Raw genomic sequence first — 11212 nt, 5'->3', positions numbered from 1 at the left:
GGGCCCGCCCCCGGGACCCGCCCCGGATCCCGCCCCGCATCCCGCCCCGCATCCCTCCCCCGCATCCCGCCCCCGGATCCCGCATCCCGCCCCCCGGGTGGTCTCGGCCCTGGAGCCCGGCACCCCCGGCTCCGTGTCCGGCTGGACGGGCACCGGCGCTCCTGCAGGTGCTGCCCCACGGGCACAGACGAGCACGCCGGGCAGAGAGCCTCCCCCACTCGGGACAGCGCTGGAAGCGGGGCTGGGGCGGGGCAGGACGACAGCACCGACCCAGCGCAGCGCATCCCGACCGGAACGCTGGCCCTGTGCCCCCGGCCCTGTGCCCGCCTCAGCCCTCAGTCTCCGCACGTTTGCTCTCCCCAAACCCCATCGATGCCCGCATTTCCCTGCGGTCAGTTCCTCCCCGGGCGTCCTGCAACGAGCCCCGTGCAATGCTCAGTGTTTTTCCCCTGTGCCCCAGGGCTTGTTGATGGCCCTAAGGGTGCGCAGGTGTTGACCTCCACTGACAGGCGTCACCTCTGGAATACGGGGCTGAGTGTCTCCAGGACAGCTGCGCACGGGATGTCCCTTCCTGCGAGTCCCTAATTTGTGTTCCCAGCTGCCTCTGTGCCCCTGGGCTCCCCTGGGCAGGGCTGGTGGGAGCAGACAGAGCAGGGGGTTATTTGGGTTTCCCACTCCGTGTCCCCGGGTGTGCGGAGCCCCGCTCACCCCACGCCCCGCACGGGGCTCCGCTCCCGGCGCTCGGGGCTCGGCGGTGCCAAGGACACGCACGGCAGGAGACGGCCCGGCTCGGCGTGCCCCGCGGGCAGGGAACCCACATCCCCCACGTCCGCTCTTCCTTCCTCCCCTGGCACCTGCCCTGGCCGCGAAGGTGCCCTGCTCGGTGCGTGACCGCGCTGCCGCCGCCGCAGCGCTGCATTTAGCGCGGTGCTGCTCGAGACATGCGGAGAGGCATCGATCAGCTCCGGTTTGTGCCTCCCTGCCTTCGCCCCTCCGGCCCCTCGCAGCATTTCTGCACTGCGAGTTCTCCACTGCCTGACCTGCTCCCTCTGCCCCTTTTCCAGGAACTGTTCCTCTCCCAAAACAGCTTGCCCGCAGAAAATAGTGTTATTTTTCTCTTCTGCTGACGTAGGAACTAAGTTTGGCACCTTTCACTAACAGTACTACCCTGTGGTCACTGAAATTGACAAAAAAATGATGTTGGGGCCTGACATCTGAAATTAATGTAACATTAAACAGTGCCCAGAAAAAGGCTTTGCATCATTTGCTGATTCATGCAGCTTCCCTGGGCAACGTGCATCACATCTCCCTTCCCACGTGGCCCTGGGTGATGTTTTCAAAGCAATCAACACAGGAAGCAGATGCTTAATTAAAAAAGAAATAAAGCCCTGGTTGTTTATCGTGGAAGTGAATAGTGGTATCCACTAGACACATCTGAAGGCCATGCTGACCTATGAAACGTGACATTTAGGCCTGTGTGGGGTGGAGCTGAGCACATGGTTTTCTTCTCTCTGAGTAGTTACAGTTCCAGAGGCGTGGGGAACAATAATCCAAAAAGTTACGGGACATTTTGTCTCTAAGCAGCATTCATCATCACTCAGGTTTGGATCCTGTCACAGCTGACCTGTGAAAGAAAGCCTTCTGTCCTGGGAAACATTTTGGAACTACTTGGAAAGCTACAGCTTGTGGCTGCTTGCACACCAAGCTATGTCTGTGAAGGATGAAGGCTCTGGGAGCTCGCCCATTCGTGAGCTTGCCCTGTGAGCCCACTTAGTTCCTTGTCCTGTGATCCGGATGACACCTCTGGAATGATGGGGATTAAGGGTCTGCAAAGCTCTGAAGAAGTATAGCTAAGATCTTGTGAAGGAGGAAATCCCTTCACATTTCACAGCAGAAAACCAGAACCTTTAGAGGGTCAGTCAGCCCCTCTGGGAGCCCCTCATGCACATGTGTTGGGGCTCCCTGGCCATGTTCCTGGGTTTTGCTTGCAGGGCCCTTCAGGACCAGCTCCAGTTCCCAGGTGCTCTGCCTGTGCCTCCACAGGGTGAGGCTGCAGACAAGGAGCACCTTCACCCTCCTCCTCTCTGCCACATGCTTGAATGATTCTGGTTCTCTTCATCACAAAGGTCAGCACTCTGAATCAGCTGAAGACTGATCCAGAAGTCATGTTCAACCTTGCTGCTGGTTCAGAAGGTGCTGTGGTTCTAGGCCGCAGTTTTTGTGGGCTCACATTTCCTCTTACCTCTGTCCCTCCCTGTCCTGGATCACAGGTAAATGGGTGACAAGTCTGAAATATTTGCCTTGAGGCTTTGACATGGCTTTCCAGCATCTTCTGTTCCCTTCCTGCTGAAGCTTCTGGGGGTGGTTTTGCCACCTGAGAGTCTGCAGAAGTGCAGGGGGTCCATAGCAGTGGGTGCAGCTCCACAAGTGGCAGGGCCACATTCGCCTCTCCCAGGACAAGAGGAGATTGCAGGAATAGAAGCCTTCCCTTGGAGCGCCAGGAGTGCTGAGGCACCCTGCTTCCTTGGGATGACATAGCCCCCATGCCCCAGGCCACAGCAGGACAGGACTGTCTGAGGGGTGACAAAACCCACCTGGGGTGCAGAAAACACCCCTGGGGTGCCCCAGCTGAGCACTTATGGGTGAATTCAAACTATCTGGCCTCAGGTGAGCTGGCTGGGGCACATTCCAATGTGGCTGGTCCAGTGACACCGCTTTCACTCCTGGCCTTCTCATACATGAGAGAACAGAGAGAACAGAACACTGGTGATGAAGAGTTCATCTGTACACACCAGGAGAGCCCCAAGCCTTGGGAGGCACCCCCAGAGCCCCCATCCAGCACCTCCAGTCCCAAGGCAGCTGAGCCTGGGGGACAGGGCTGGGGGACATCACCCTCTCTGAGCACCTCACAGATGCAGTGCCGTGGGGCACAGGGGAAGAACACTGAGGATTGCACGGGGCTCGTTGCAGGACGCCCGGGGAGGAACTGACCGCAGGGAAACACGGGCATCGATGGGGTTTGGGGAGAGCAAACGTGCAGAGACTGAGGGCTGAGGCACAGGGCCGGGGGCACAGGGCCAGCGTTCCGGTCAGGATGCTCGTCCAGCAGTGCCCTGCGCTGCGTCAGTGCTGTCGTCCTGCCCCCATCCAGCCCCAGTTCCCGAGTGGGCTCTCTGCAATGTGTTTCCATGGTGGTCTCAGGCCAGAAAGCAGAGCAGGCGCTGTCTGTGTGAGCGCTCAGGGTGTCTGTGCTGGTGTGTGTGGCCACACATGGACAAACCTGGGTACTGGGCTGGGTTTGTGAGACCAGGTTTGGGGAGCAGGGGGGCTACAGGGGTGGCTTCTGTGAGAAGCTGCTGGAAGCTTCCCTCATGTCCCATGGGGCCAGTGCCACCGGCTCCAGGACAGAGGCACTGCTGGCCAAGGCTGTGTGCCACTTCAGTGGCAGCAGCACCCTTGGGATAACAGAGTTAAGAACGAAGAAGTTAATTCACAGGGGCTGCTGGAACCAGAGGAGAGAGGTGTGAGAAGACATGAGAGGAACAGCCCTGCAGAGCCCAGGTCCATGTGGAAGGACGGGAGGTGCTCCAGGTGCTGGAGCTGAGATTTGCTGGCAGCCTGGGGAGGTCCACGGGGGGCACAGACCCACCTGCAGTCCTGGCAGACCCCACAGTGGAGCAGGGGGATGCCCAGAGGAGGCTGTGACCCTGATGAGTCTGCTTTGCCCGTGACAGTCATTGCTGAGCGATCTCTGCCTGACCCTATCCCAACCCACCAGCCTTTTGTTGTATTTCCTCTCCATCCGAGGTGGGGAGTGACAGAGTGGCTTTGGGGACACACGGCACCCAGCCGGGGGCAGCCCCTGTGTGCAGGGCCCCTGTGTGCCGGGGCTCTCTGGCCATACGTGCTCAGCCTGGCTCCTCGCCCCTCCCAGGCTGCTGGATCTCACACCCTGGGCAGGGAGCAGCCCAGGTGCAGTCCCAGCAGCCCGGCAGGAGCAGGGCAGGAGGCAGGAGCACTGCTACAGCCCCTCCACACTGCACCTTGCGGTGCTGTGCTGGCCTCCTTCCAGCCGTGGGGAGCAGCTGCCACAGCTACTGCCCAGGCTGTCCCCACAGGGCCTGAGTGTGGCACATGGCAGGGACAGGAGGAGCAGGAGAGCTCCTCGCAGGAGGTGTGATCCTGAGGAGTCGGGGTGGGCTCGAGCCAGTCGGTCACACATGGAGCTTCATCGCTGAGACAGGGCGGCAGGGGCTGTCTGGGAATGCCTGGTGGGACAGAGACCTCTGAGGGTAAAGGAACCCCCTCCCCACGACCCAGCCCATGGTTTCCCGTGTCACACACGGGTGGTGCCCACCCCCATGCCCACATGGAGAGGCCGTGGGCAGAGCCACAGCAGCAGCGTCGTCAGCGAGCCCTGTCCCGCTGCTCCTTGTCCTCTGCCAGCACCAGGGACGGTCCTGAGCCCAGCAGGGACACCAGTGCCCCGACACCATCCTGGGAGGCTGGGAGGCCCTGCAGGCTGGCAGGAGCCGCTCCGTGTCTGGTGTGACAGGCCCGGAGTGCGGCCCTGGCTGGTGGAGGTGGGAGGAGGACGAGCTGAACTTCACGGGGCAGACACGGAGAAGCCTTTCCGTGGGCACAAAGCCAAGAGCTGCCATTAGAGCTGTACCAATATCGATTCCTTGGGTGGGGGGAAAGGGCTGACGTGGCAGCAGCACCAAGGCTCCAGCGTTACCTGCTGTGCCTCTCAGTGGTGCTTCTGCCCCAGGGCCTCTGGAAAACCTTTGCTCTGCATCTCTGATAAACATCCTGGGCCAGCCCCAGGAGTGGAGGTCCCTGGTGCTCCTCTGCATCTTACCAACAGGTGCAGAGGGGCCAGGCCAGGCTAATGCTGCCTTTTCCAGGAGGAAGGCATGCTGTCCTGCCAGTTGGGGATGAGCCATCCCCATGATGCAGGAGCAGCCTGGAGAAACACGCCAGGACAGCACCTGAAGGGCCACTCCACAGAACGTTTTTATCAAGGAGAATCAGTCCACTGTGGTGGATTCCTTGCTCCTAGAAACCCAACTGAGGTCTCGAAAAGAATTACCAGGGCAGTTTTCATTTCTGTGGGCTACTTCTTTCCTGCCAGCTGCACGAGCTGTATCTTGCCATAGTTCCACGGCTTCATGGGAGCAGGGGAACTCATGGGGAGAGAAGCCTGAGCTTCAGCTGGAGTGTCTGGGCTCTGCCAGATTCCCAGGCAGCTCTGCCCAGCCATCCTCTCTCGTCTGCATCCCACTCAGCATGCAGCCCTGCCCCTGTCATCTGCAGGCTCCATTCCTTGGCCAGTGGTGCTTGCTTCCACCCAGATCCCACAGTTTTCCAGAAAGATTACCAACAGCAGTGGCAAGAAGAAACCAGAACCAAAGCTGCCTGCTGGCTTTGCCCTTGGGGTGAGGAGGCAGCCAGACTGTGCCAGTGCTTCGTACCTGAAACACACCTTGACTGACGTGGTCCTGAACAGGCTGGTGTGTGGAGTGAACTTGCGAGGTTGGTCTGTAGCCCAATGGAAATTCATGTTCTCTGTCACCTTCCCAGTCTGTTCTCAGCTAGAAAAAGGCAAACCTGTTTCTCTCCAATGACAGGAAGCGACAGGGAGCTGCCAAAGCCCTCACACGCAGAAGATGCACCCACACTGCTCTGCTGGGAGCTCAGCCTGTTCACCTGGGTGTCTTCAGGCCTGCCGGGGACAGCGGTGCACCCTCCTCTCCATGCTCCCCACCAGGACAGCAGGCTTGGTGTGCATCCTGTTGGTGCCAGTGAAGAGCTGTTTGCACACCCAGTGGGCTCACACAATACTTATTCTTCAAAACCTGCTGTCCTATGGAACCGCACAATGCTCATTCTGTGGGATCGTGTCAATCATTAACCAAGAGGAACAGGAGAGTGACCGGCCCAGTGGTGCCAGCTCAGCTCCATACTGGGAAAGTAACACCAGCTCCTCACGTGCTCAGCTGTAACTCTGGGGTCTGCAACCACCAAGAGACCCCCAGGACAGAAGGATACACATGCAAAGGGAAGGGAACATAAGTAAATTACTTTGGGGAAGTGACTATCCTATGCATGCTTATTCCAGGAAAATCAATGAATATGTATGTAAAATATAGAATCTAAACAGCAGTTTTTTCTCTGCTCAACATGCACGGTACTTCAGAGGAGATGTCCCCTCATGCATCTGGCCAAATGAAGAATGGCAGGTTCTTAATGCTCCATTGTTGTCAGGGGTTCGATCAACTGATTTCAGTACCACCATGGCCAAAACAGCTGTGGCGTGATGCTCCAGCAGAGGCTGGAGCTCTGCGCTGCTGGGCTGCTTCCTCCTCACAGCACTGGCACAACATCTGCACACCTCTGCAATCCCTCTTCACAATCCTTTACCCTTCTTCTCCCAATCCTTGCACTTCCTTTGTCTGCTCAGTCTCCTCCCAGAGGAACAACCAGCCTATAACTATTTTTCCCCCTTGCTACCATGTGGGGATTTTTAAAGATCTGTGTCTAATTCAGTATCTGTGACACCTTTACCTTGGTATTATCTGGGCATTATGTGCTCCACCTGACACAGCTGCTGACCAGTTCTGGCCTTGCCCCTGGAAGCCTGCAGTGCTTCTCTCCAGCTGCCTGCGAGCCTGGCCTTTCCTCACACCACTGTTCCATAGCCACGTGGGAGGCCCAGCTGTCCCTGTGGCAATGTCTGCACCTTTTGTCAGCTTCTCATGCTGTTACCTACCACACACAGGTCGTGCCATGTTCTGATCAGAGACCTCAAGGCAGTGCCCAGTCAGGGTCATAATCCTCCTGTAGCTCCAGAGGATGGAAGGTAATACTCCCCTGTAATTATGGGACTGGCTGCGACTAAACACAGGGGATGAACGGTCCAAGCTTTGGAGTTTGGAGGTTTGAGGGAATTCTGGAAAGCTGCCACAAACATTTCAAGGACAGCTCCGGACAGCGTCAAACCCCAAAGCCAAGGCCTTCTCTCCCTTGCCAGTCACTTCACACCTGAAGTCTCCAGTCTATCCCATGGGAACATCTCCCACAGGAAATGTTCCTCATCCCTCCATCCCACAAAGGGATGAGGAGAATGGGGTGGCTCCAGTGGAACAGCTTGTGGCAAGAACTTCCCAGTCTGTGTCCCGGCAGACCTGTACTGCTCCTTAGCAGCACTTCTGTCCCCTCCTTGCTCCAGTCCCTTCTCAACACTGTGCTGTGTTTCACTTGGCTTTGCCCAGATTTGCTCACATTCCTCCATTTCCTCCAGAGCAATGCTTGGGAAAACAGCCCCTCTCCTGCTTTTCCAACAGAAAGTGAGACTGGGAGGAACAGCAGTCACAAAATGCAGGATGAGACTCCTTGCTCCTCTGCCAAAATGGACTCGGGACCTGCCAGTGTGCTCCTGCTAGCAAAGACTGGACAGAGCCACCTGCCAGAGTAAATAATGAGGTTTCCTGGAGCTGGCACAGCCAGGAGTTTGTGTCAGCGGGGGATCCGGGCAGCTGTGTTGTGTATTGCCCTGGGACTCTGCTGGAAAGCTCTCGGGAGGGCAGCGTTCCATCTTCCGTGACCAGGACAGGTTACCCCTCGTTGGCAGCAGGCACGGGGATTGAATGTCCTGTGACTGTGTTGGTTGTGAGGTGGTTTGGGAATGCTCCTCCTTGGCCACCTGGCTCAGGCTCGAAGCCAGGAAAGCTCAATTAGCCCTGTAATCACTGGCACAGTGGGAGCAGCTGCTCTGTAATTGCCTTTGCCTCGGGTCACAGGCAGCTTAGCTGAGAGAAATCCCTTTTTTAAACTAACTGGCTGGCCCTGGAGCCCTGCGGGCGTCTTGTGGGGATGCTGGGGGAGCCACAAGGCTCTGCCTGCTCATCTGCCCCTCTCTGGCATCCCTAGAGCCGTGTCCACCTCAGGCAGCATTCCTGGTGCTCCAAGTGCTGCCAGCATGTGGGACTGCACAATGGTGGAGTGTGTCACAGCTCCCCTAGGAAAGGGCTTCCTTTGGTGCTCGAGCTTTGTGCACTTCCCAGCCTCAAAAAAGGAGATTTAATCCCTGAAACGGAGCGGCCAACGAGCTCTCAGCAGTGTCCAGGCGTTGGAAAGACACATTCCCGACGGATGGAACTGCCTTGTTAAGGGTTAGGGCTGGGCGGGCATCAATGGTCTCGGCCTGGGGGAGGTTAACAAAGCCCGGCGAGAAGCATTTCCCTGCTAGGGGACACGGGCAGGGCAGAATTCATGGGCCCCAAGGACGTTTGGCAGAACTGCCAGGAGAAGGGAGAAACTGCTGAAGAGAGCTCAGCAGCTGTGCTGGAATCAGCTGCGGGGGGAACGGGGGATTCCGGCAGGGGCAGCTCCTGGCACGCGACCCGAGGAACCCCCGGCCCAAAGCAGAGGAAGACTGAGCGTGGCACTAATTAGCGTGAGAGAGGGAGGGAACCATTGCCCAACAGAGCGTAGAACAGTAATTAATGAGAGAACGATGTAACTTGTAGCAAATGAACGCAAGTGCCTCTGTTTGCTAAAGTGTGTAAATCGTGAAGGGGTTTGGTTGTGCTGCATTTGTGAATTTGCCACCCAGCAAAATGTAACTAAAGAACAGTAAATAAACCAAATACCTCGACTGTGGCGCTCTGGGGAAAAGAACCTGTTTGTGGGCAAGGGAAGGCCTGGCTGTGTGTGTGAGAGTCTGAGCAACAGATCCCAGTTTATTTGGGGTTGGAAGGGACCTCTGGAGCTCACCCAGCCCAAGCCCCTGCCCAGCCCCAGGCAGGGCCCCCTGGAGCAGTGGCACAGGAACGTGTCCAGCTGGGCTGGGGATGTCTCCAGAGAGGGACACTCCAGGCCCTCCCTGGGCAGCTGTTCCAGGCCTCTGCCCCTCCATGGACAGAAGCTCTTCCTCCTGCTGGGCTGGAACTCGGTGTGGTTTATTTTATGGCCACTGCTCCCCATCCTGTCCCTGGCAGCACGGAACAGAGCCTGGCACCATCCTCTGGCACCCTCGGAGGTGTTTGTATGGATTGATGGGATCCCCTCTCAGCCTTCCCTTCTCCGGCCTGGCCAGGCCCAGCTCCCGCAGTCTCTGCTCATCACAGAGCTGCTCCAGACTTCAGACCATCAGACACCAAGTGCTGACATTAGCTGTGCTTTTTTTTAGGAGTTGGAGCTGGATTAAGCCTGAAGCTAACCCAGAGAACTGCACCAGGAGCCCACAGTTGAACCCAAACATCAGATTTGTTGCCCAACATGCAACAAGCCAATAATTACAGACTGGAGTGAAACATTGAATATTTATGTCAGAGTTGTGTAAACCGGGGTGCTCAGTGTATTCACAAATGCAGCACAACCAAACCCCTTCACGATTTACACACTTTAGCAAACAGAGGCACTTGTGTTCATTTGCTACAAGTTACATCGTTCTCTCATTAATTACTGTTCTACGCTCTGTTGGGCAATGGTTCCCTCCCTCTCTCACGCTAATTAGTGCCACGCTCAGTCTTCCTCTGCTTTGGGCCGGGGGTTCCTCGGGTCGCGTGCCAGGAGCTGCCCCTGCCGGAATCCCCCGTTCCCCCCGCAGCTGATTCCAGCACAGCTGCTGAGCTCTCTTCAGCAGTTTCTCCCTTCTCCTGGCAGTTCTGCCAAACGTCCTTGGGGCCCATGAATTCTGCCCTGCCCGTGTCCCCTAGCAGGGAAATGCTTCTCGCCGGGCTTTGTTAACCTCCCCCAGGCCGAGACCATTGATGCCCGCCCAGCCCTAACCCTTAACAAGGCAGTTCCATCCGTCGGGAATGTGTCTTTCCAACGCCTGGACACTGCTGAGAGCTCGTTGGCTGCTCCGTTTCAGGGATTAAATCTCCTTTTTTGAGGCTGGGAAGTGCACAAAGCTCGAGCACCAAAGGAAACCCTTTCCTAGGGGAGCTGTGACACACCCCGGCCGTGCAGCCCCGGCCGTGCCCGCGGAGGGCTCGCGACACGCTGGGACGGGGCTGTGGCCGTGGCTGTGGCTGTGGCCGGGGCCATGGCTGTGCCGGTGCCTGTCCCTGTCCTGGTCCCCGTCCCTGTCCCCATCCCTGCCCCGCTCCCGCTCCCCACACGCGGAGCGCGGCCGGGCGGAAGCGGCGCCGCCACGGCGCTCCGTGCGCATGCGCCCGCCCCGGCCACGTGAGAAGGCGGCGCGTCCGGTCAGGCGGTTCCGGGCGGGGCCGGGAACGGAGCGGGAGCGGGCCGGGTCCGGGATGTTCCGCATCGAGGGGCTGGGGCCCAAGATGGACCCGGAGGAGCTGAGGCGGAAGATGCGCCGCGATGTGCTCGCCTCCGTCCGCAACTTTCTCATCTACGTCGCCCTGCTCCGGATCAGTGAGTGACCGTGTCCGGCCCCGGGGCGCGCCGGGCCCGCGTTCCCGCATGTGTCGGGGCGGGGGCACAGCGTGGCGGTGTCCCCGCCGGGGTCGCGGTGTCTGCGGTGCTGCACAGACCCGCGGCAGCGTCGCCGCTGCCTCCGTTCGAGCCCGCGTTGTTTTCTTTGCCAGCTCCGTTCATCCTGAAGAAGCTGGACAGTATATGAGCCGTCCGCAGCCGGCGCACGGAGCCGTGGCACGACCTGGAGCTGCTCTCTCCCGGGCGCCGCATGGCTCCGGAGCGCCTCAGCTCAGCGTGGGCGGCGGGGAGCGAGCGCCGGGCGGGCGGCACGGGCAGGGCCTGCGGGCCCCGCAGGTGAATGCTGGCCGTGCAGCGCTCCGGTGCGATGGAGCGGTGACCCGAGACAGAACATTGCCTGTGCTGTGTCAACAGAGCCCGTCTCCAGCCCGCACACGCCTGGCGCTGGCAGCTGCGCTGTGGCTGCCCGCCCCACCCCCGTCTGTGTGCGACACCCAGCCTCCTCTGCATCCAGATCACAAGCAGCTTGATTTGAAATAAACGGGAGAGCAGTTGTGTCACCGGGCCCTGGTCATGCTTCGTTTGTAAGAATCATTGGGTGAGAGGGAGGTTGGCTGGGATCAGTTCCCTGGCTGCTGCCTTGAGGTTATCACTCTTCTTTTGAACCACCTCGAATGGAGAGGAGGCAGAGGAGAGGAGTGCCCGGTGCAGGTGGGAATGTGTTTTCCAGGTGCTCCAGGTGGGACACGGAGTCACAACACAGAGCACAAGGGCAGGACAGCTCAGTGTCCCGCAGCCA

At 58.7% G+C, this 11212-nt stretch overlaps 1 protein-coding gene across 1 annotated transcript; it reads left to right on the top strand.

Annotated features, from left to right (window-relative positions):
* Positions 1-10211: 10211 nt before the first annotated feature.
* On the top strand, positions 10212-10978 carry TOMM5 (translocase of outer mitochondrial membrane 5). The gene is made up of 2 exons (XM_039567153.1): positions 10212-10392; positions 10566-10978. The coding sequence occupies exons 1-2, from the start codon at positions 10272-10274 to the stop codon at positions 10598-10600; spliced, it is 156 nt and encodes a 51-aa protein (XP_039423087.1). The 5' UTR covers positions 10212-10271; the 3' UTR covers positions 10601-10978.
* Positions 10979-11212: the final 234 nt, after the last annotated feature.

The sequence above is a fragment of the Corvus cornix genome, chromosome Z, assembly GCF_000738735.6.
Source record: "Corvus cornix cornix isolate S_Up_H32 chromosome Z, ASM73873v5, whole genome shotgun sequence".
Taxonomy (NCBI): Eukaryota; Metazoa; Chordata; class Aves; order Passeriformes; family Corvidae; genus Corvus; species Corvus cornix.
This window is presented reverse-complemented; position numbering and strand designations above follow the sequence as displayed.

Excerpts from the sequence above, each read along its gene's own strand:
- TOMM5 (XM_039567153.1), top strand. The coding sequence starts at position 10,272 with ATGTTCCGCATCGAGGGGCTGGGGCCCAAGATGGACCCGGAGGAGCTG. Across the intron at positions 10,393-10,565 it reads CGTCGCCCTGCTCCGGATCA|CTCCGTTCATCCTGAAGAAG; the intron begins GTGAGTGACCGT and ends TTTCTTTGCCAG.